Source organism: Prionailurus viverrinus, chromosome B2 (genome assembly GCF_022837055.1).
Source record: "Prionailurus viverrinus isolate Anna chromosome B2, UM_Priviv_1.0, whole genome shotgun sequence".
NCBI classification, from domain to species: domain Eukaryota; kingdom Metazoa; phylum Chordata; class Mammalia; order Carnivora; family Felidae; genus Prionailurus; species Prionailurus viverrinus.
In genome coordinates, this window is record NC_062565.1 from 75,849,405 (window position 1) to 75,869,392 (window position 19,988).

At 36.7% G+C, this 19,988-nt stretch overlaps 1 protein-coding gene across 5 annotated transcripts in view; it reads right to left on the reverse strand.

Moving 5' to 3' along the window:
- Positions 1-19,988, reverse strand: part of CEP162 (centrosomal protein 162) — a 117,268-nt gene that overhangs the window by 4,162 nt on the left and 93,118 nt on the right. For all 5 annotated transcript variants that reach the window (XM_047860648.1, XM_047860649.1, XM_047860650.1 and 2 more), the window contains one exon: positions 12,913-13,047. In XM_047860648.1, coding sequence (XP_047716604.1) covers positions 12,913-13,047 — 135 coding nt within the window. The remainder of the gene's footprint in view (positions 1-12,912; positions 13,048-19,988) is intronic.

Genomic DNA, 19,988 nt, shown 5'->3' on the forward strand with positions numbered 1-19,988 from the left:
GTTGGATGCATAAATATTTACAATTGATATATTTAATTGATGGATTGACCCTTTTATCATTATTAAATTACCTTTGTCTCTTTTGTAGATTTTTAGCATAAAATCTATTTTGTCTGACATAATTATAGCTACTCCTGATTTCTACTTGTTACCATCTGATTGAAATACATTTTTCTATCCCTTCCCTCAGCCTATGATGTTTGTCTTAAAGCTAAAGTCTCATGTAGGGGCATATTGTTGGATCTGTATTTCATCCACTTGGCAATTACGTGGTTTGAATGGAGAATTTAATCAATTTACATTTAAAGGAATTACTGATAAAGATTTACAATTGCCATTTTATTTTTTGACTGTTTTGTAGATCCTATGTTCCTTGCTTATCTCTTACAGTTGTCTTTTGTGATGTGATAACTTTTTGTAGTAGTATTCTTTGACTCCTTTATCATAATCTTTTCTGTAATTGGTACAGGTTTTTCTTTTGTGGTTACCACGAAGCTTACATAAAATATGATATAACAACCTAATTTAAGTAGATAACTTTACACTTTTACTCCACCCCTCCCCTCAACTTCAGGTTATTGATGTTAAAATGAACATTTTTTATATTTTGTATCCAATAACAAATTAGTATAGTTATGGTTATTTTTAATGTCCTTTAGCTTTTTTTTTAAAAACACTTATTATCGGGAGACAGAGAGAGAAAGAGAATGAGCATGGGAGGGGCAGAGACAGGGGGAGACACAGTATCTGAAGCAGGCTCCAGGCTCTGAGCTGTCAGCACAGAGCCCGATGCAGGGCTCGAACTCATGAGCAGTGAGATCATGACCTGAGCCAAAGTCGGATGCTTAACTGACTGAGCCACCCAAGCACACCTGTTTTTTAACTTTTAAACTAGAGTTGTAAATGAATTATGAATTGCCACTACAATCTTAGTGAATCTGACTTGGGACTATTTACCATTTCCAGTGAGTTTTATACCTAATAATCATGCATTTTAAATATGTTAATTAGCTTCATTTTATTTCCACCTGACAAATTCCATTTAGCATTTATTTTAAGGTGGGTCTAGAGGTGATGAACTTAGCTTTTTATGTTTATTGTATTGGTATAATAAACATGTAACATTAGGTTCACATGTGTGACATATGATTGATATTTGTGAATACTGCAGAAAAATCACCACATAATACTAGTTAATATCCATTGTCATACATAGTTAGTTACAAAATTTGTTTTTCTAGTAAGGAGAACTTTTGAGATTTGCTCTTTAATAGCCTTAAAATATACAGTTTATTATATTAACTATAGTCACCACACTGTATATTACATCCGTGTAACTTATTTTAGCTGGAAGTTTGTACCTTTTTCTCCTGGCACCCATTTTTCCTACCTCCCATGCCCTACCCCTGGAAACCACCTATCTATTCTCTATATCTATAAGCATGGCATTTAAATTTTTAAAATTAACTTAAAAATTTTTTTTGATGGTTTGTTATTAGTGTATAGGAATGCAACAGATTTCTGTATATTATTTTGTATTCTGCAACTTTACTGAATTTTTTAGTTCTAATAGTTTTTGGTAAAGTCTTTAGGGTTTCTTATATATTATGTCATGTCATCTGCAAAAAGTGGTAGTTGTGCTTCCTTTCTAATTTGGTGGCATTTTATTTCTTTTTTTTTAAATTTCTTTTTAATATTTATTTATTTTTGACAGAGAGAGAGACAGAGCATGAGCAGGGGAGGGGCAGAGAGAGAGGGAGGCACAGAATCCGAAGCAGGCTCTAGGCTCTGAGCTGTCAGCACAGAGTCCGATGTGGGGCTCGAACTCAGACCACAAGATCATGAAGCCGAAGTCAGACGGACATTCACCCAAGTGAGCCACCCAGGTGCCCCAGAGGCATTTTATTTCTTGACTAATTGCTCTTGTTAAGATTTCCAATACTATTTTGAATAAATGTGGTGTGAGTGGGCATCCTTATCTTGTTCATGATCTTAAAGGAAAAGCTTTCAGCTTTTCACCATGGATTATAAGCATAGGTATGGGTTTTTGTTATGTGGATTTCATTATGTCGAAGTACCTTCCCTCTATACCATTTGTTGAGTTTCTATCAGGAAAAGATATTGAACTTTGTCAAATGCTTTTTCTACATCTACTGAGATCATCTTAAGCTTTTTACTCTTCATTTTGTTAATGAGGTGTATCACACTGATTTGTGGATGAGGAACAATTTCTGCATTTCTGGAATAAATCCAACTTAATGATGTATGACCCTCTTAGGATGTATTGCTGATATTGACTTGATAATATTTTGTTGATGATTTTTACATCTATGTTCATGAGGGATATTGGCCAGTGTTGCCTTGTGGCATCCTTGCAAGGTTTTGGCACTGGAGTGATGCTGGCCCTGCAAAATAAGTTTGGAAGAGTTCCCTCCTTTTTGTTTGCAAATGTTTCAAAAGAATTGGTACCAATTATTTAAATGTTTTTAGAATTCACCAGGGAAGCCCTCTGGTCCTGGATGTTGTTTGTTGAGAGGTTTTTGATTATCAATTCAATCTCCTTAATAATAATCAGTCTTTTCAAGTTTTCTATTTCTTCATGATGTCTTCTTGTTAAGTTTTGTTCCTAGGAATTTATCCATTTCTTTTGGTTGTCCAATTTGTTGCTGTACAATTATTCATGCCAGTCTCTTATGATCCTTTGTATTTCTGTGGTATCAGTTGTAATGTCTCCTCTTTCATTTTGAGATCATTTATTTTAGTTTTCTCTCTCTTTTCTTGTTTAGTCTACCTAAAGGTCTGTTAATTTTATCTTTAAAAGAACCAACTCTTAGTTTATTTTTAGTCTTTATTTCATTTATTTCTGTTCTGATCTTTGTTACCTCCTTCTGTCAACTTTGGGCTTCATTTATTCTTCTCTCTCTAGTTCTGTGAGGTTTAAAGTTGTCTATATGAAATCTTTTTTGGTTCTCCATATATGCATTTATTGCTATGAACTTGTATCAGTTATTTTTCCTGCCTCCCCTAAGTTTTGGTATATTGTGTTTCCATTCTGAAAATATTTCCCTGATGATTAGTGATACTGAACATCTTTTCATGTGTTTGTTGGTCATCTGTATGTCTTTATAAGAATATTCAGGTCCACTGCCCATTTTTATTTATTTTATTTTTAAAATTAATTATTTTTTTAATTTACATCCAAGTTAGTTAGCATATATATAGTGCAACAATGATTTCAGGAGTAGATTCCTTAATCCCCTTACCAATTTAGATCATCCCCCCTTCGACAACCCTCCAGCAACACTGTTTGTTCTCTATATTTAAGAGTCTCTTATGTTTTGTCCCTCTTCCTGATTTTTATTATTTTTGCTTCCTTTTGTACTTATACTCATCTGTTTTGTATCTTAAAGTCCTCATATGAGTGAAGTCATATGATATTTGTCTTTATTGACTAATTTTGCTTAGCTTAATACTCTCCAGTTCCATCCACGTAGTTGCAAATGTCAAGAATTCATTCTTTTTGATTGCTGAGTAATACTCCATTGTGTATATACATATACCACATCTTCTTTATCCATTCATCTGTTGATGGACATTTGGGCTCTTTTTATACTTTGGCTATTGTCAACAGTGCTGCTATAAACATTGGGGTGCCTGTGCCCCTCTGAAACAGCACACCTGTATCCCTTGGACAAATACCTAGTAGTGCAATTGCTGGGTCTAGGGTAGTTCTATTTTTAATTTTTTGAGGAACCTCCATACTGTTTTCCAGAATGGCTGCATCAGTTTGCATTCCTACCAGCAGTGCAAAAGAGATCCTCCTTCTCCGCATCCTCACCAACATCTGTTGTTGCCTGAGTTGTTAATGTTAGCCATTCTGACAGGTGTGAGGTGATATCTCATTGTGATTTTGATTTGTATTTCCCTGATGATGTTGAGCATTTTTTCATGTGTCGGTTGGCCATCTGGAAGTCTTCTCTGGAGAAGTGTCAATTCATGTCTTTTGCCCATTTCTTCACTGGATTATTTGTTTTTTGGGTGTTGAGTTTGGTAAGTTCTCTATAGATTTTGGACACTACCTCTTTATCTGATAGGTCATTTGCAAATATCTTCTCCTATTCTGTCAGTTGCCTTTTACTTTTGCTGATTGTTTACTGTGCAGAAGCTTTTTATCTTGATGAGGTCCCAATGGTTCATATTTGCTTTTGTTTCCCTTGCCTCTGGAGACATGTCAAATAAGAAGTTGATGCGGCTGAGGTCAAAGAGGTTGCTTCCTATTTTCTCCTCTAGGATTTGGATGGCTTCCTGTCTTACATTGAAGTCTTTCATCCATTTTGAGTTTATTTTTGTGTATGGTATAAGAAAGTGGTTCAGGTTCATTTTTCTGCATGTCACTGTCCAGTTTTCCCAGCACCATTTACTGAAGAGACTGTCTTTATTCCATTGGATATTCTTTCCTGCTTTGCCAAAGACTAGTTGGCCATATATTTGTGGATCCATTTCTGGGTTCTCTGTTCCACTGATCTGAGTGTCTGTTTTTGTGCCAGTAGCATACTGTCTTGATAATTACAGCTTTGTAATACATACTGAAGTCCAGGAATGTGATGCCTCCAGCTTTGGTTTTCTTTTTCAACATTGATTTGGTTCCATACAAACTTTAGGACTGTTCTAGCTCTGTGAAGAATGCTGTTGTTATTCAGATTGGGATTGCACTGAATATGTAGATTGCTTTGGGTGGTATTGACATTTTAACAATATTTGTTCTTCCAATCAATGAGCATGGAATATTTTTCCCATTTTTTTGTGTGTCTTCTTCAATTTCTTTCATAAGCTTTCTGTAGTTTTCAGTGTGTAGATTTTTCATCTCTTTAGTTAGATTTATTCCTAGGTATTTTATGGTTTTTGGTACAACTGCAAATGGGATTCCTTGATTTCTCTTTCTGTTGTTTCATTATTGGTGTATGGGAATGTGACTGATTTCTGTGCATTGATTTTATATCCTGCAACTTTGCTGAATTCATGGATCAGTTGTAGCAGTTTTTTGGTGAAGTCTTTTGGGTTTTCCATATAGAGTATCATGTCATCTGCAAAGAGTGAAAGTTTGACTTCCTCCTGGCCAATTTTGATGCCTTTTATTTCTTTGTGTTGTCTGACTGCTGAGGCTAAGACTTCCAATACTATGTTGAATAACAGTGGTGAGAGTGGACATCCCTGTCGTGTTCCTGACCTTAGGGAGAAAGCTCTCAGTTTTTCCCCATTCAGGATGATATTAGTGGTGGGTCTTTCATATATGGCTTTTATGATGCTAAGGTATGATCCTTTTTATTTATTTTTTATCTTTATTTATTTTTGAGAGAAAGAGCGTGAGCAGGTGAGGGGCAGAGAGAGACGGAGACACAGAATCTGGACCAGGCTCCAGGCTCTAACCTGACAGCACAGAGCCCAACATGGAGTTTGAACCCACAGACAGTGAGATCATGACCTGAGCCAAAGTTGGAGGCCCAACTGACTGAGCCATCCAGGTGCCCCAAGATATGATCCTTCTATCCCTTCTTTCTTGAGGGTTTTCATCAAGAAAGGATGTATTTTGTCAAATGTTTTCTCTGCATCTATTGAGAGGATCATGTGGTTCTTGTCCTTTCTTTTATTGATGTGATGTGTCACATTGATTGTTTTACAGATATTGAACCAACCCTGCATCCCAGGTATAAATGTCACTTGATCATATTGAATAATTCTTTTAATATATTGTTGGATCCAGTTGGCTAGTATCTTGTTGAGGATTTTTGCATCTATGTTCATCAGGGAAACTGGTCTGTAATTCTCCTTTTTAGTGAGGTCTTTGTCAGGTTTTGGAATCAAGGTAATGCTGGCTTCACAGAATGAGTTTGGATGTTTTCCTTCCATTTCTATTTTTTGGAACAGCTTCAAAAGAATAGGTGTCAACTCTTCTTTAAATGTTTGGTAGAATTCCTTTGGAAAGCCATCTGGCCCTGGACTCTTTGGGAGATTTTTGATAACTAATTCTATTTCTTTGCTTGTTCTGGGTCTGTTCAAATTTTCTACTTTTTCCTGTTTCAGTTTTGGTAGTTTCTATGTTTCTAGGAATTTGTCCATTTCTTCCAGATTGCCCATTTTATTGGCGTATAATTGCTCAGATTATTCTATTGTTTATATTTCTGCTGTGTTGGTTGTGATCTATTCTCTTTCATTCTTGATTTTATGTATTTGGATCCTTTCCTTTTTCTTTTTGATCAAACTGGCTAGGAATTTATCAATTTTGATAATTCTTTCAAAGAACCTGCTTCTGGTTTCATTAATCTGTTCTGTGTTTTTGGTTTCGATAGCATTGATTTCTGCTCTAATCTTTATTATTTCCTGTCTTCTGCTGGTTTTGGGTTTTATTTGCTGTTCTTTTTCCAGCTTTTTATGATGTAAGGTTAGGTTGTGTATCTGAGACCTTTCTTCCTTAGGAAGGCCTGGATTGCTATATACTTTCCTTTTATGACGGCCTTTGCTGCATCCCAGAGGTTTTGGGCTGTGGTGTTACCATTTTTATTGGCTTCCAGGTACTTTTTAATTTCCTCTTTAATTTTTGGTTAGCCCATTCATTCATTCTTTAGTAGGATGGTCTTTAGTCTCCAGGTATTTATCTTTCCAAATTTTTTCTTGTGGCTGATTTCAAGTTTCATAGCGTTGTGGTCAGAAAATATGCATGGTATGATCTCGATCTATTGATACTTGTTGAGGGCTGACTTGTGTCCCAGTATGTGATCTATTGTGGAGAATGTCCCATGTGCACTCAGGAAGAATGTGTACTCTGCTTTAGGATGAAATGTTCTGAATACATCTGTTAAGTCCATCTGGTCCAGTGTGTCATTAAAAGCCATTGTTTCCTTGTTGATTTCTTGATTAGATGATCTGTCCATTGCAGTAAGTGGGGTGTTGAAGTGCCCTACTATTATGGTACTATTATCTATGAGTTTCTTTATGTCTGTGAATAACTGATTTATATATTTGGGTACTTCCACACTGGGGGCTTAAATGTTTACAACTGTTAGATGTTTTTGGTGGATAGACTCAATTATGATATAATGCCCTTCTTCGCCTCTTGTTACAGTCTTTATTTTAAAATATAGATTGTCTGATGTAAGTATGGCTATCCTGGCTTTCTTTTGGCGACCATTAGCATGATAGATGGTTCTCCATCCCCTTACTTTCAATCTGAAGGTATCTTTAGGTCTAAAATGGGTCTCTTGTAAACAGCATATAGATGGATATTTTTTTATACATTCTATTACCCCATGTCTTTTGATTAGGAGCATTTAGACCATTAACGTTTAGAGTGAGTACAGAAAGATGAATTTATTGCCATTATGTTGCCTGTAGAGTTGGAGTTTCTGGTGGTGATGTCTGGTCCTTTCCAACCTTTGTTGCTTTTGGTCTTTTTGTTTTGTTTTTTTATCTTTTCTCCCCTCAGAGTCTTCCTTAAAATTTCTTGCAGGCCTGGTTTTGTAGTCACAAATTCCTTTAATTTTTGTTTGTCTGGGAAAGTTTTTCTCTCTCCTATTTTGAATGACAGCCTTGCTGGATAAAGAATTCTTGGCTGCATATTTTTCTGATTCAGCACATTGAATATCTCTTGCCATCCTTTCTGGCCAGCCAAGTTTCTATGGATAGGTATGCTGCAAATCTGATCTGTCTTCCTTTGTAGGTTAAAGACTTACTTTCCCTTGCTGCTTTCATGATTCTTTCCTTGCTTGAATATTTTGTGAATTTGACCATGATATGCCTTGTTGATGGTCATTTTTTGTTGAAGCTAATGGGAGTTCTTTGTGCTTCCTGGATTTTGATGTCTGTGTCTTTCCCCAGGTTAGGAAAGTTTTATACTATGATTTGCTCACATTAACTTTCTACCCCTTTTCCTCTCTCTTCATCTTCTGGGACCCCTATGATTGATGTTATCCCATTTTAATGAGTCATTGAGTTCTCTAATGCTTATATTGTGCTATTTTGCCTTAGTCTCTTTTTTTTCTGCTTCATTATTCTCCCTAAGTTTTGTCCTCTATATTGCTGCTCTACCTCATCCATCCTTGCTGCCATGCCATCCATTCGAGATTGCAGCTCAGTTACAGCAGTTCTGATTTCATCCTCACTAGCTTTTACTTCTTTTGTCTCCACAGAAAAGGATTCTATTTTCAACCCCAGCTAGTATTCTTATTATCATGATTCTAAGTTCTGGTTCAGAATCTTACTTGTATCTGTGTTAAGTCCCCGGCTGTCATTTCTTCCTGTTCTTTCTTTTGGGGTTAATTCCTTCATTTTGTCATTTTGAAGGAACAAAAGGAATTAATGAAATAAAAAAAATTAAAATTAAAAACAACACAAAAGAAATCAAATAAAGGATGCTAGATACTAGGTGTGTTTTGGTCTGGTTGTTGAAAAAAGCTTGATAGATTAGAGAAAAAAGGGAAAGATAAGAAAAAAAATAAAAAGAAAACATTTGAAAATTTGAAAAAGAATACAAAATAGAATGAAATGATGAAAGTAAAATAGAATTTTAAAAATTTTCAAAAAAATAAAAAATTTACAAAAAAGTAAAAAAATAGAAAAAAAATGAAGAAAAATGTTTTTAAGAAAAGTGGAAAATAAAAATTTTTTCCTCATTCTTGAATACAGAAAAAGAAAAGAAAAAGAAAAAAAAATTGAATAGATGGACCAGTGAACAAAATGAAATAGGACTGAAATTACATCTGGTTTTCCCCAGAAGTCAAACTACGAAGCCCTTTATAGTCTATAAGCTGGCAGAGAGTCTTGTGGTGTTCCTCAAGAGCATGGTTGGCCTGGTTGGGCAGGGCTTAATGTAACAGCTCCATTCTCCACTAGATGGCACTGCTTGGCTTACTGGGGTTGATTGTTGTGATGCATGTGGGTGTGTATGCCCTTGTGTGGGAGGGGTAAAAATGGCATCCCCCAGCTACCTACTCTCTAGTATCAGAACTCTGTGTTCTCTCCATGCAGCAATCAAGCACCCCTCCTTTGTCTCTGGCTTCTGTCCATTTTCCTCTTCTGCACTGTCTTTGGCCAAGCCGTGAGGCTGCCAGGTGGCACCTCCCTCCTGGGTTTTATCTCAGATGTGGCTTTTTCCCAACACCTCCCTCCTGAGTTTTATCTCAGATGTGGCTTTTTCCCAACCCCTCACTTCTGAAGAACTGTGGCTGGACCCATTCAGCCTCTCTGTGGGAGGGTCTCCCTGAGCAATGACTGGGTGCCAGTCTGCCCCTAGAAAACATTCGTGAGATCATGCTGCTGCCTAGAGACTGTGGCTGGGTGCCAGCCTACTGCCAAAAAAGTTTACATGATCGTGTAGCAGCAGTGTTTCAGGGATTATGGAAAATCACAACACACATCTGGTACCAGGCTTCACCTTTAATGTCCTTGTTCCAACACCAGCGAATGTGGTTGTTTTCCAGGGTCCCCTGGGACCTTTGTCTGTGTGGAGGCTGCACAGTCTCTACCAAATATCCTCCCAGTAGGGGAACCGCCACTTCCTGTGTGGACCTTGAACCCCTTGGACCTTGCTCACTGTTCCTCAGGATTTGCTCTTCCCTCCAGGGCACTGCGCGGTATCGAGCTGTGGAGTTTCAGACTCTCTTGTGCCCCCCCCGTTTATAGAGTCTTAATGGAATTTAAACTGTCTCCTTTCTCCTTTTTCCCTTTTTTGTTCAGTCCCTTGTGGCTGTTTCCACTCTTCCACTTTCTCTCCAGCTGCTTTCAGCGGAGGGGAGGCAGGGGAGTGTGGGGTTGCTTTTCCCATTCCCCTTCCCCCCTTCCTCTCTCCACAAGCAAAAACAGCCCCCTGCCCTGCACAGCTTCTCTCCCCCAGTTCACCTCTCCATGCCATGTACCTGCCAAGTTCTGTGGTTCAGGTTATGCAGATTGTTGTGTTAATCCTCAAATCAATTTTCTAGGTGTACAAGATGGTTTAGTGTTGATCTGGCTCCATTTCAGGAACGACAGACACACAAAAAAAGCTTCCATGCTGTTCTGCCATCTTGGCCCTTCCCCTCCACTGCCCATTTTTAAATTAGATTTTTTTTTTTTTTTTTTGGTGTTGAGTTAGGAGTTCTTCATTTGTTGTGGATATTAACCCCTTACTGGATATATCATTTGCAAATACCTCCTAACAGTTTGACTTCTTCACATACCTCCTTCAGTATGTTTTCATTTTGTTGGTTTCCTTGCTGTGCAAAAGCTTTTAATTTTTTAAAAATTATTTTTAAATGTCTATTTCTGACTAGTGGGGGAGGGCAAAGAGAGAGGGAGACAGAGGCTCCAAAGTCGGCTCTGTGCTGACAGCATAGAGACTGATGCGGGGCTCAAACTCAGGAGCCATGAGATCGTGACCTGAATGGAAGTTGGATGCTTAGCCAACTGAGCCACTTAGGCACCCCATGCCTACTACAATTTGATGTAGTCCAATTGTTTATTTTTGCTTTTGTTCTCTAAGGAGGCCTATTCAAAAACAAAAAACAAAACAAAAAAAAAACCCCCAAAACATTGCCAAGACTAATGTCCAAGAGTTTACTGTTTTTTAAAGTAGATCTATGGTTTCAGGTCTTACATTTAGGTCTTTAATCCATTTTGAGGTGTTGTTTGTTTCCTTTTGTTTTGTATATAGTGTAAGATAGTGGTCATCTTACTTTTTTTTGCATGCAGCTGTCCAGTTTTACCAGCACCATTATCATTATTAAAGAGATGATCTTATCTTCATTGTATATTCTTGCCTCCTTTGTCATAGATTAATTGACCATATAAGCATGGGTTTATTTCTGAGTTTTCTATTCCGTTCTATTGATCTGTGTGTCTGTTTTCATGTCAGGACTATACTGTTTTCATTACTATAGTTTTGTAATACATTTGAAAAACTGGGAGTGTGATACCTCCAGCTTTGTTCTTTCTCAAGACTGCTTTGCGTATTTGGGGTCTTTTGTGATTCCATATCAACTTTAGGAATATAAGTTCTAGTTCCATGAAAAATACTACTACTGGTGTTTGATAGGGACTGCACCAAATCTGCAGATTGTTTTAGGTATTATGAACATTTCAATAATATGCCTCCAATCCATGTGTATCTTTCCATTTATTGTGTTATCTTCAAGTTCTTTCACCTATGTATTACAGTTTTAAGAGTACAGGTCTTGCAACTCTTAGGTTAAATTCATTTTTATGTATATTCTTCTTTTTGATGTAGTTATAAAGTGATGGTCTTAATTTCTTCTTGCTAGTTAATGTACAGACATCTGTTGCATTTCTGTACACTAATTTTGCTTATTCTTTGGTCTAATGTGATCTATCCTAAAGATCAGTCCATGCACACTTGAAAAGAATGTATATGCTGCTGCTATTCACAGCCCATTACATCCAATATCTGTTAAGTACATCTGGTCTAACGTGTTATTCAAAGCTACTGTTTTGTTTTTTTTTTTAATTGATTTTCTGTCCAGATGATCTATCCATTAATGTAAGTGGGGGTGTTTAAGTCCTCTACTAATATGGTATTACTATTTCCCCTTTTATGGATGTTAATATTTGATTTATACATTTAGGTGCTGCTATGTAAATATAAATATTTACAACTGTTATATCCTCTTGTTGGATTGATCCCTTAATCATTACATAATGTCCTTCTTTGTCTCATGACTGATATGTGTTGCTACCTTTTCAAAAAAATTCCATTTGCATGGAATATCTTTTTCTATCTCTACATTCAATCTATAATGTATCTTTAAGTCTGAAGTGAGGCAGTATTCTTGTAGGCAGCATTCAGAGGTCTTTTTTTTTTTTTTTAATCCATTCAGTCACCTTACGTAAAAATGAGAAATGAATTACACTAATCTTTTTGTCCTCTATTTTACATTTTGTAGTTCCTATAATGATGAAGACCTAAAACTTTGATATGATTAAATAGAGCTAGGGTTTCTCTGGAACTTAGGTCAACCATAAACCATTGCATATCTTTTTGTGTTTTTTTCAAAGAATATATATATTTATACTGTTTTAGACTGAATTTTTTCTGTGTTCCCCTACTCCCTTTTCATATGTTGAAGCCCTAACCCACAGTATGGCTATTTTTGGAGTAAGGAACTAATTAAGGTTAAATGAAATCATAAGGGTGGGGTCCTGTTCAGAGTAGATTAATGTCCTTATCAGAAAAGATACCAGATAGCTCTCTTTCTCTCTCTAGTCTCCTTCCCTCACCCCAAAGCACACACTGAGGAAAGGCCCTCTGCAAGCCAGAAAGAGCATATTCAACCAGAATGAATCAGCCGGAAATTTAATCTTAGACTTCTGGCCTCCAGAATTGTGAGAAAACTAATTTGTTTTTTAAGTAACCCAGTTTATGGTATTTTGTTGTAACAGCTCAAGCCGACCAATAGACTCTTCAAGCAAAGGTAAATACTAGCAGAAAGGCTAATGCCTAAAAACATCATGCCCTTACTTCTGCCATTTTTAATTTCTATTTATCTGTCATTAAGTGTACTAATTGTTGTGATATCACTAGTGCTAGACATATAATATTTTAAACAATTACATTTTAATATAGCTATTTCTTACAAACATTTCTTACAAACATGAAATGGCTGGAATATGGGATATGGCTTCCAAAGACCAATTCCCAGGGTAAAATGCCTAACATTTTAAGAACATGATATAAGTTGGCAAACCAATCTTCAGGTATTTGAAATTTAAAGTCTTATGTGCTCTTAAACACTGTATTTATTCTTAATAAGATCAATGTACAATGAAACATTTCAGGAAGTGCTGCTAGGGATGGCAAAACTATATCAAACTGGAGGTACTTAAAAGTGAAGAGCTATACAAATATGTAAATATGATTTACTACTTTACCTGTTGAAGTTCCTGCTCTCTTTGCTCATGTCTCATTTCCATCTGCTTAATTTTCTTTTCTAAGCCCATGAAATGTTTCATCTCTGGTGTATGGTTTTCTCTGGCTTCTCTTAATTCTTCTAGGAGTTTTGTAATCTAAAATTGAGGTATGAAGTAAATGAAAAACTGGTAACAAGAAAAATCATTTATTTTTACCAGGTAGTCTTAAGAATGTTCACCATATTCTCTTTGTATAAAATTTCTCTAGGGAAGAGGCTTCTTGCTAATAAGAAAGATATCTTGAGTTGTTAGGGAATGCAAGCTATTAATTATTCTATCTACAAGAAGAAAAGGCTCCTCTTAGCTCTGAAGTGACCTCACAATCCAGATGATTCCAGATGACTGGATCACTTCCTCCCATGTATGCCAGGCTGATTATAGCATTAAAAATGAAGGTGGGTACGGTCTGTGGTATATTCAGCTTTGCTACAAAACATTTAAAAAGGTTGATTACTTCTAGGATTAATCAAACATTTAAAGCACCCTACCCAGTATAGCTTCCAACACACACAGAGTTCAGTAAATATGAATCCTCCTTTTGTCAACTTTCTATAATTCTATCTGTAATCCTCTTCTGGCTCTTATCACTTTATAATAATTCATTCCACAAATACATTTATGTTTATAAAAGAGAGAATATACTGAACTCTTTCTGTTCTAGCTTTGTCTTAGGTCTTGAGGATACAGAGATGACCTAGTCATGGAAGTTACAGTCTTGTGTGGTACCTCCTTTTTTATACCATGGTCTGCAGAGAAAATGGTGATATTTTCATGCCAGTCAGTAAAATAGAGGGGATCTGAGATATCTTTATATTGGGCTTGGTGAAACAACTGCATTTTCTTTATACCATATACTCATAATTATTTCCTGTTAGTATCAAAAAGCAAAATAATTAACAAGTAAAAATGGCTAAAATTAACAAATTCAACCAAATTTTCCATGGAAAGACCCAGTACCTAATAACACTACAAAAAAAACCCAACCCCTCCCAAAACTGCCACTCTTTCTAGTTTCAAATGTGAAACTATAAGCCTACATAAGTCTAAATATTTATATGTGGGAGATCCATGGGATATCATCAGTGACCACAGAAATTTGCAGACTTTAATTGGGATGATTTGCAGAAAGGTTAGGGAGAGAGACCCTAGGGAACATGCTGCAGTGATGAGTGCTGGGCATAAAATCTTCTATGTCAAAACAATGATTACTAAAAATTGTAACACAAAACCAGTGATTGCTGAACTAAGAAATTTGTAAGAGGCATTGTCATACACGTAATGGTCAAATATCACTTCAGCTTCTGTAAACTTAATGACTGAAAAGTGACTCTGGGTTTATAATGAGACAACATTTCCAGTAATTGCTATCTTATGATCCATAGGGAATCCATTCCTGGTATACCAGCTGGGATGTTCTGCTCTAGTGAAAGCAGCAGTCAAGTGAATGAGAATTCTAATATAGTATGTTGTTATGGAGAGATGACCAAGCAGCAATGAGGTGATGAGTGGGGAATACCTAACTGGAAGCAGAGCTAGGTTGCAGGACTCTTAACCTGAGGCAGCTGTCTTTGAATAAAGTCTTAAAGGGTAAGTAGTGGAGTCATGACATTATCATGTGTGAGGTGCTATGCTAAGTACTTTACAGATATTGTCTCTGTTAATTTTATCAAGTTTTACATTTATTTTCTGATTCACCAAGTAAAATATAAGCGCTGTAAGACCAAAGATTTGTCTATCTTGTTCTCAGTATTCCTAGCACATAAAGCATGCCAGAGCACAGGTGTTTAATAATTATTCATGAATTAATGAATTCACCAATGATTAAACATTAGTCTATAAATTATATAAATTTAGAAATTTATATTTAGAAAAAAAGTAGGAAAAATTTCCCTTCATCAGTGCCTACTTAAAAGCATCTTTAAAAGTATAATTAAAGTGAATGTATGTATTTTAAAATCCTTGTATTTTAGTGAATTTACCCTATGGGAGTAACTGGATACATGAGATGAATGATCAAAAATTATTCCTGCTTCTTGAATACTATGGAAAAAAAATTGGCAAATACCTGATGTCCATAAATACAGCATTAGTAAAATACTAATTAAGAGCCTGGGACCTGGAGTAAGAGGTCTTGGGTTCTGATGCTGATACTTTTTACACATTGCTTGGTAACCTGAAGCAAATTATTTTATTTTTCTTAGCATCAATATTCATCTATAAAATGGGAATAATAGTACCTACCCTTTTGGGTTATGGTGAAAACTACACAGAGCACTTACCACAGTGCTTAGTACATACTAAATAATAAACTATAACTATCATGATTTTGACTATTATAAAGTAATATAAAAAAAGTGTTAATAAAGGAAGAGTGACGTCATCAAGGTGGTGACATAGGTAGTTCCTGATGCTGTTTCCCCTCATAAGAACTAACAATTATTCATGGACTAGATGCAACTGAGAGAATGATATAATATGAGGGTGAGGCTGAAGCATCCCCCTGCATCACAGAGACCAAGACAGACTACATCATAAGGGTAAGCAGAGTGGCTACATGCTGGCTGCACTGCCCCTCCCTCAGGCCCAGGCAGCACAATATGGAGAGGTCTCCCCGGGACTACCATTTCTCCATGGGAAAAGACAGCCTGGGTTGGACATCCAACTCCCCCAGTGTTGTGGGTCACTTCTTGAGAGCCCCCGCATGTCTTTATCCCACGGGGACTAATCACTAGGCATCTGATTGTGATGGAGATGTGGGAAAGGGCTTGTAACAACTGGCAGTTAGATCTTGGCAGACTGAATTCATACTTGCAGTGCCCAAGTAGTAATCCCAACCAGCAGCTTTGCTCACCTAGAGATCCAAGTCGGTGGTATAGTCTGACTGTGGAATTTGGTGGGGTGCAGGTCTGCCTGACTCAGGTCCTCAAACAGAAAGATTTGCCAGCCCTCAAGCTGGGACTGCATCCACTCAGGCAGGGAAGCTAAGCCACACTTTGGCACACTGCTGAGTGAAGATCACAGTGCTGCTTGACCAGAAAGCCTGAGTAGAACACCTGAAAAGCTGGGTAGCCCAGCAATACTAGAATAGAGTCCAGCAGTCAGAGTTGATAGTCTGCAAAGCCAATGGCCTATCTGGCCAGGGAACCTGGGGCGCTGGTTGGCTTGAGTCAAGACTACAGTCAAAAAGCTTTACTGGCATTAGAGCAGTTTCTTACATTGCTCCTGGGCCAGGAAACTCATTTGAAGCTTTGCCCATTGCTGAATACAGCTTTCTGGCTGCTCAACCAAAGAACCTAACCAGAGCATATGGGAAGCTGCAGAGCAACCCATGAGAGCCCTGCATACAGTGGCACTTGGGGAGAGCCACAGGCTATGCTTTCTGTCCATCAACAGAGCATGTGGCCCTGTCAGCCAGAGAATTCAGTACACAATCTTGCCTGATTTGTGTGCCCAGACAATGAACTACACAGGCACTGGGGCCTATCCTGTCACTCCACCAGGGCAGAGAAGCTAATTCATAGCCCCATCTATTGCTGAGTATATATCCAGTTCCCAAGAGTCTAATAAAAACCTTACGAGAGAAGCTGGGCAACCATGAAGTCCTTCCTAAAGACTTATTAGGCAGGGAACCAAGCCAAAATTTCTATCCAACTATATTCAACTAGTGACACCTCCCCACTCTTGACCTCAGAGAGTGAGGTCTTGGGCAGTAGCTACCTGGGCAGTAGCCTTGGCCAAAAAACAAACCCTGACAGCAAGCCACCCCTGCCCAAGGACATCACCACCAGACACATCCAGAAACCCAAAGTGCACTGACTGTTGAACACTGTTTATGCCAAAGTGAATCTGTAAAGTCTGGAAGAGGAGACTACTTACTCAAATACAGACACCAACCAAAGGAAACAAGGATCTGAAAATCTGACACCACCAAAGAAAAGAAAGCTCCAATAAACTAACCCTAAAGAAATAGAGATCTATGAACTCTATGATCAAAGAATTCAGAATAATCCTCTTTAAAAAGTTTACAACTACAAGAACATACAGACAACTAAACAAAATTAGGAAAACAATGCATGAACAAAACAAGAAGTTCAACAAAGAAATAAAAACCATGAAAAAAATACCCCAAAACAGAAATACCAGAGCTGAAGAATACAATGACTGTATAGAAGAATTCAATAGGGGGGGCGCCTGGGTGGCGCAGTCGGTTAAGCGTCCAGCCAGGTCACGATCTCGCGGTCTGTGAGTTCGAGCCCCGCGTCAGGCTCTGGGCTGATGGCTCAGAGCCTGGAGCCTGTTTCTGATTCTGTGTCTCCCTCTCTCTCTGCCCCTCCCCCGTTCATGCTCTGTCTCTCTCTGTCCCAAAAATAAATAAACATTGGAAAAAAAAAAAAAAAAAAAAAAAAGAAGAATTCAATAGGGACTTGACCATACAGAAGAAAGCCAGTGACCTAAAAGACAAGTCATTTAAAATTATACAGTCAAAAGAGCAAAAAGAATGAAAAAGCCTATGAGACGTATGGGACACAATCAAAACAAGTATAGTATCTGCATTATGGTAATTCCACAAGAGAAAGAGAAAAGGACAGAGTATATTTAAAGCAACAATGGCTAAAACTGACTTTTTTGAACAAATAAAAGCTGAACGAGTTCTTCACCACTAGACCTGCCTTACAAAAAGTGCTAACAGGAGCTCTTTAAGTATAAATAAAAGAAAATTAACATTGTAAAAACATAAGAAGTTAGTGTAAAACTCACTGGTAATAGTAAATATATAATCAAAGTTAGATTGTATAACATGATAACAGTGGTGTGTAATCCACATACAACTGTAGTTTAAAAATTAAAAGACAAAAGGGATAAAAATAACCATAACTATAATAATCTGCTATAAATTACAGGATATAAAATATAGGTAAACTGTAACATAAATAACCTAAAATGTGAGGGAAAGGAGAAAAGTGTAAAGTTTAGGAATTTTATTGAAGTTATCAATTTAAAATAAGGTACTATAATTTGAAGATATTTTATATAAGCCTCATGGTAACCATCAGGGAAAAACCTATAGTATTTACACAAAATAAGAGAAGTTAAAGCATACTGATACCAAAAGACATCAAAACACAAAAAAGATACCAGGATATGAAACAATGAAAAATGGACCTACAAAACAGCCAGAAAATAATCAACAAAATGGTGATAAGTCATTACCTATCAATAACTGCTTTAAATGTAAATGGGTTAAATTATCCAATCAACAGAATGGTTGAATGGATGAGTAAGACCTAATGACACATTACCTGAAAGAGACTCACCTTAGTCTTAAAGGCACACATAGACTGACAGTAAAAAGAGACAAAAAAAGGTCATTACATAATGATGAAGAGGTCAATATCAATCCAAGAAGATGACATAGTAATTGCGTTCGCACTCAACTTCAGAGAGCCAAGTAACAGAGCCAGAAGAAGAAATAAACAGCAATACAATAACAGTTGGGGACTTCATACCCAACTCTCAACAACATATTAATCATCCAGGCAGTGAATAATAGCAAATTTGAACAACACTATAGACCAAATGGATATAATAGACACATACACAACACTGAATCTGGCAACAGCAGAATAAACATTCTTCTCAAGTGCACATGGAATATTTTCAAGGATAGACTGTATGATAGGCCACAAAATAAAACTTACACATGCAAGAAGACTGAAATCATACCAACTATATTCTCTGACCACAATGGTGTGAAAATCAGTAGTGATAAGGAAAACTGGAAAACTCACGAATACATGGAAATTAAACATGATTCTCCTTAACAACCAATGGGTCAAAAAAGAAATTAAAGGGGAAATAATGTGTCTTGAGACAAGCAAAAATGGAAACATACAAGAAACCAAAATTAATGGGATGTAGCAAAAGCAACTCAAAGATGGAAATTCACAGCAATTCACACATTAAAAATCAAGAAGGCCTCAAATAAACAATTTAAGTTTACACTTAAGGAACCAGAAAAAGAATGATAAGCTGAGCCCACAGGTAGAAGAGAGAAGGATCAGAGCAGAAATGAACAAAACCAAGAACAGGAAAATAATAGAAAAGATGAACAAAACTAAGAATTCGTTCTTTGAAAGGACAGACATTGACATTGACATTTGTCCATTGACAAATCTATGGCTAGATTAACCAAGGAAAAATGAGGACTCAAATCAATGAAATTATAAATGATAAAGGAGACATTACAACAGATACCACAGAAATACAAAAGATCACAAAAGGCTACTATGAACTATATGCCAACAAACTGCACAACCTAGAAGAAATGGAAAAATTCTTAGACACATACAACATAACAAGACTGAATCAGGAAAAAAAAAACCCAAATCTGAACAGTCAATTACTACTAAGGGGACTGAATCCATAATAAAAAATCTCCCAAAAAAGAACAGTCCAGGACCAGATGGCTTCATAAGTGAATTTTACCAAACATTTAAAGAATTAATGCTAATCCTCTTCAAACTTTTCCAAAACACAGAAGAGAGGGAACACTTCCAAATTCATTTTACAAACCAGCCAAAGACACTGTCAGACAACTACAGACCACTATTTCTGATGAACATAAATGAAAAACTTCTAAATACAATACTAGCAATTTGAATTCAACAGTGCATTAAAAATATTCACCACGATCAAGTGAAATTTATCTCTGGGATGCAAGATGGTTCAACATACAAAAATCAAGGTAATACATTACAAGGTAATAATAGAATGAAGAAACAAATAATATTACCATCTCAATAGATGCAGAAAAAAACATTTGATAAAATTTAACATCTGTTCATGATAAAAGCTATTAAATTAGGTATAGAAGGAATGTACCTCAATACAATAATACAGTATATGATAAATCCACAGCTAATATCATATTCAACGTTTATTTATTTTTGGGACAGAGAGAGACAGAGCATGAACAGGGGAGGGGCAGAGAGAGAGGGAGACACAGAATTGGAAACAGGCTCCAGGCTCTGAGCCAT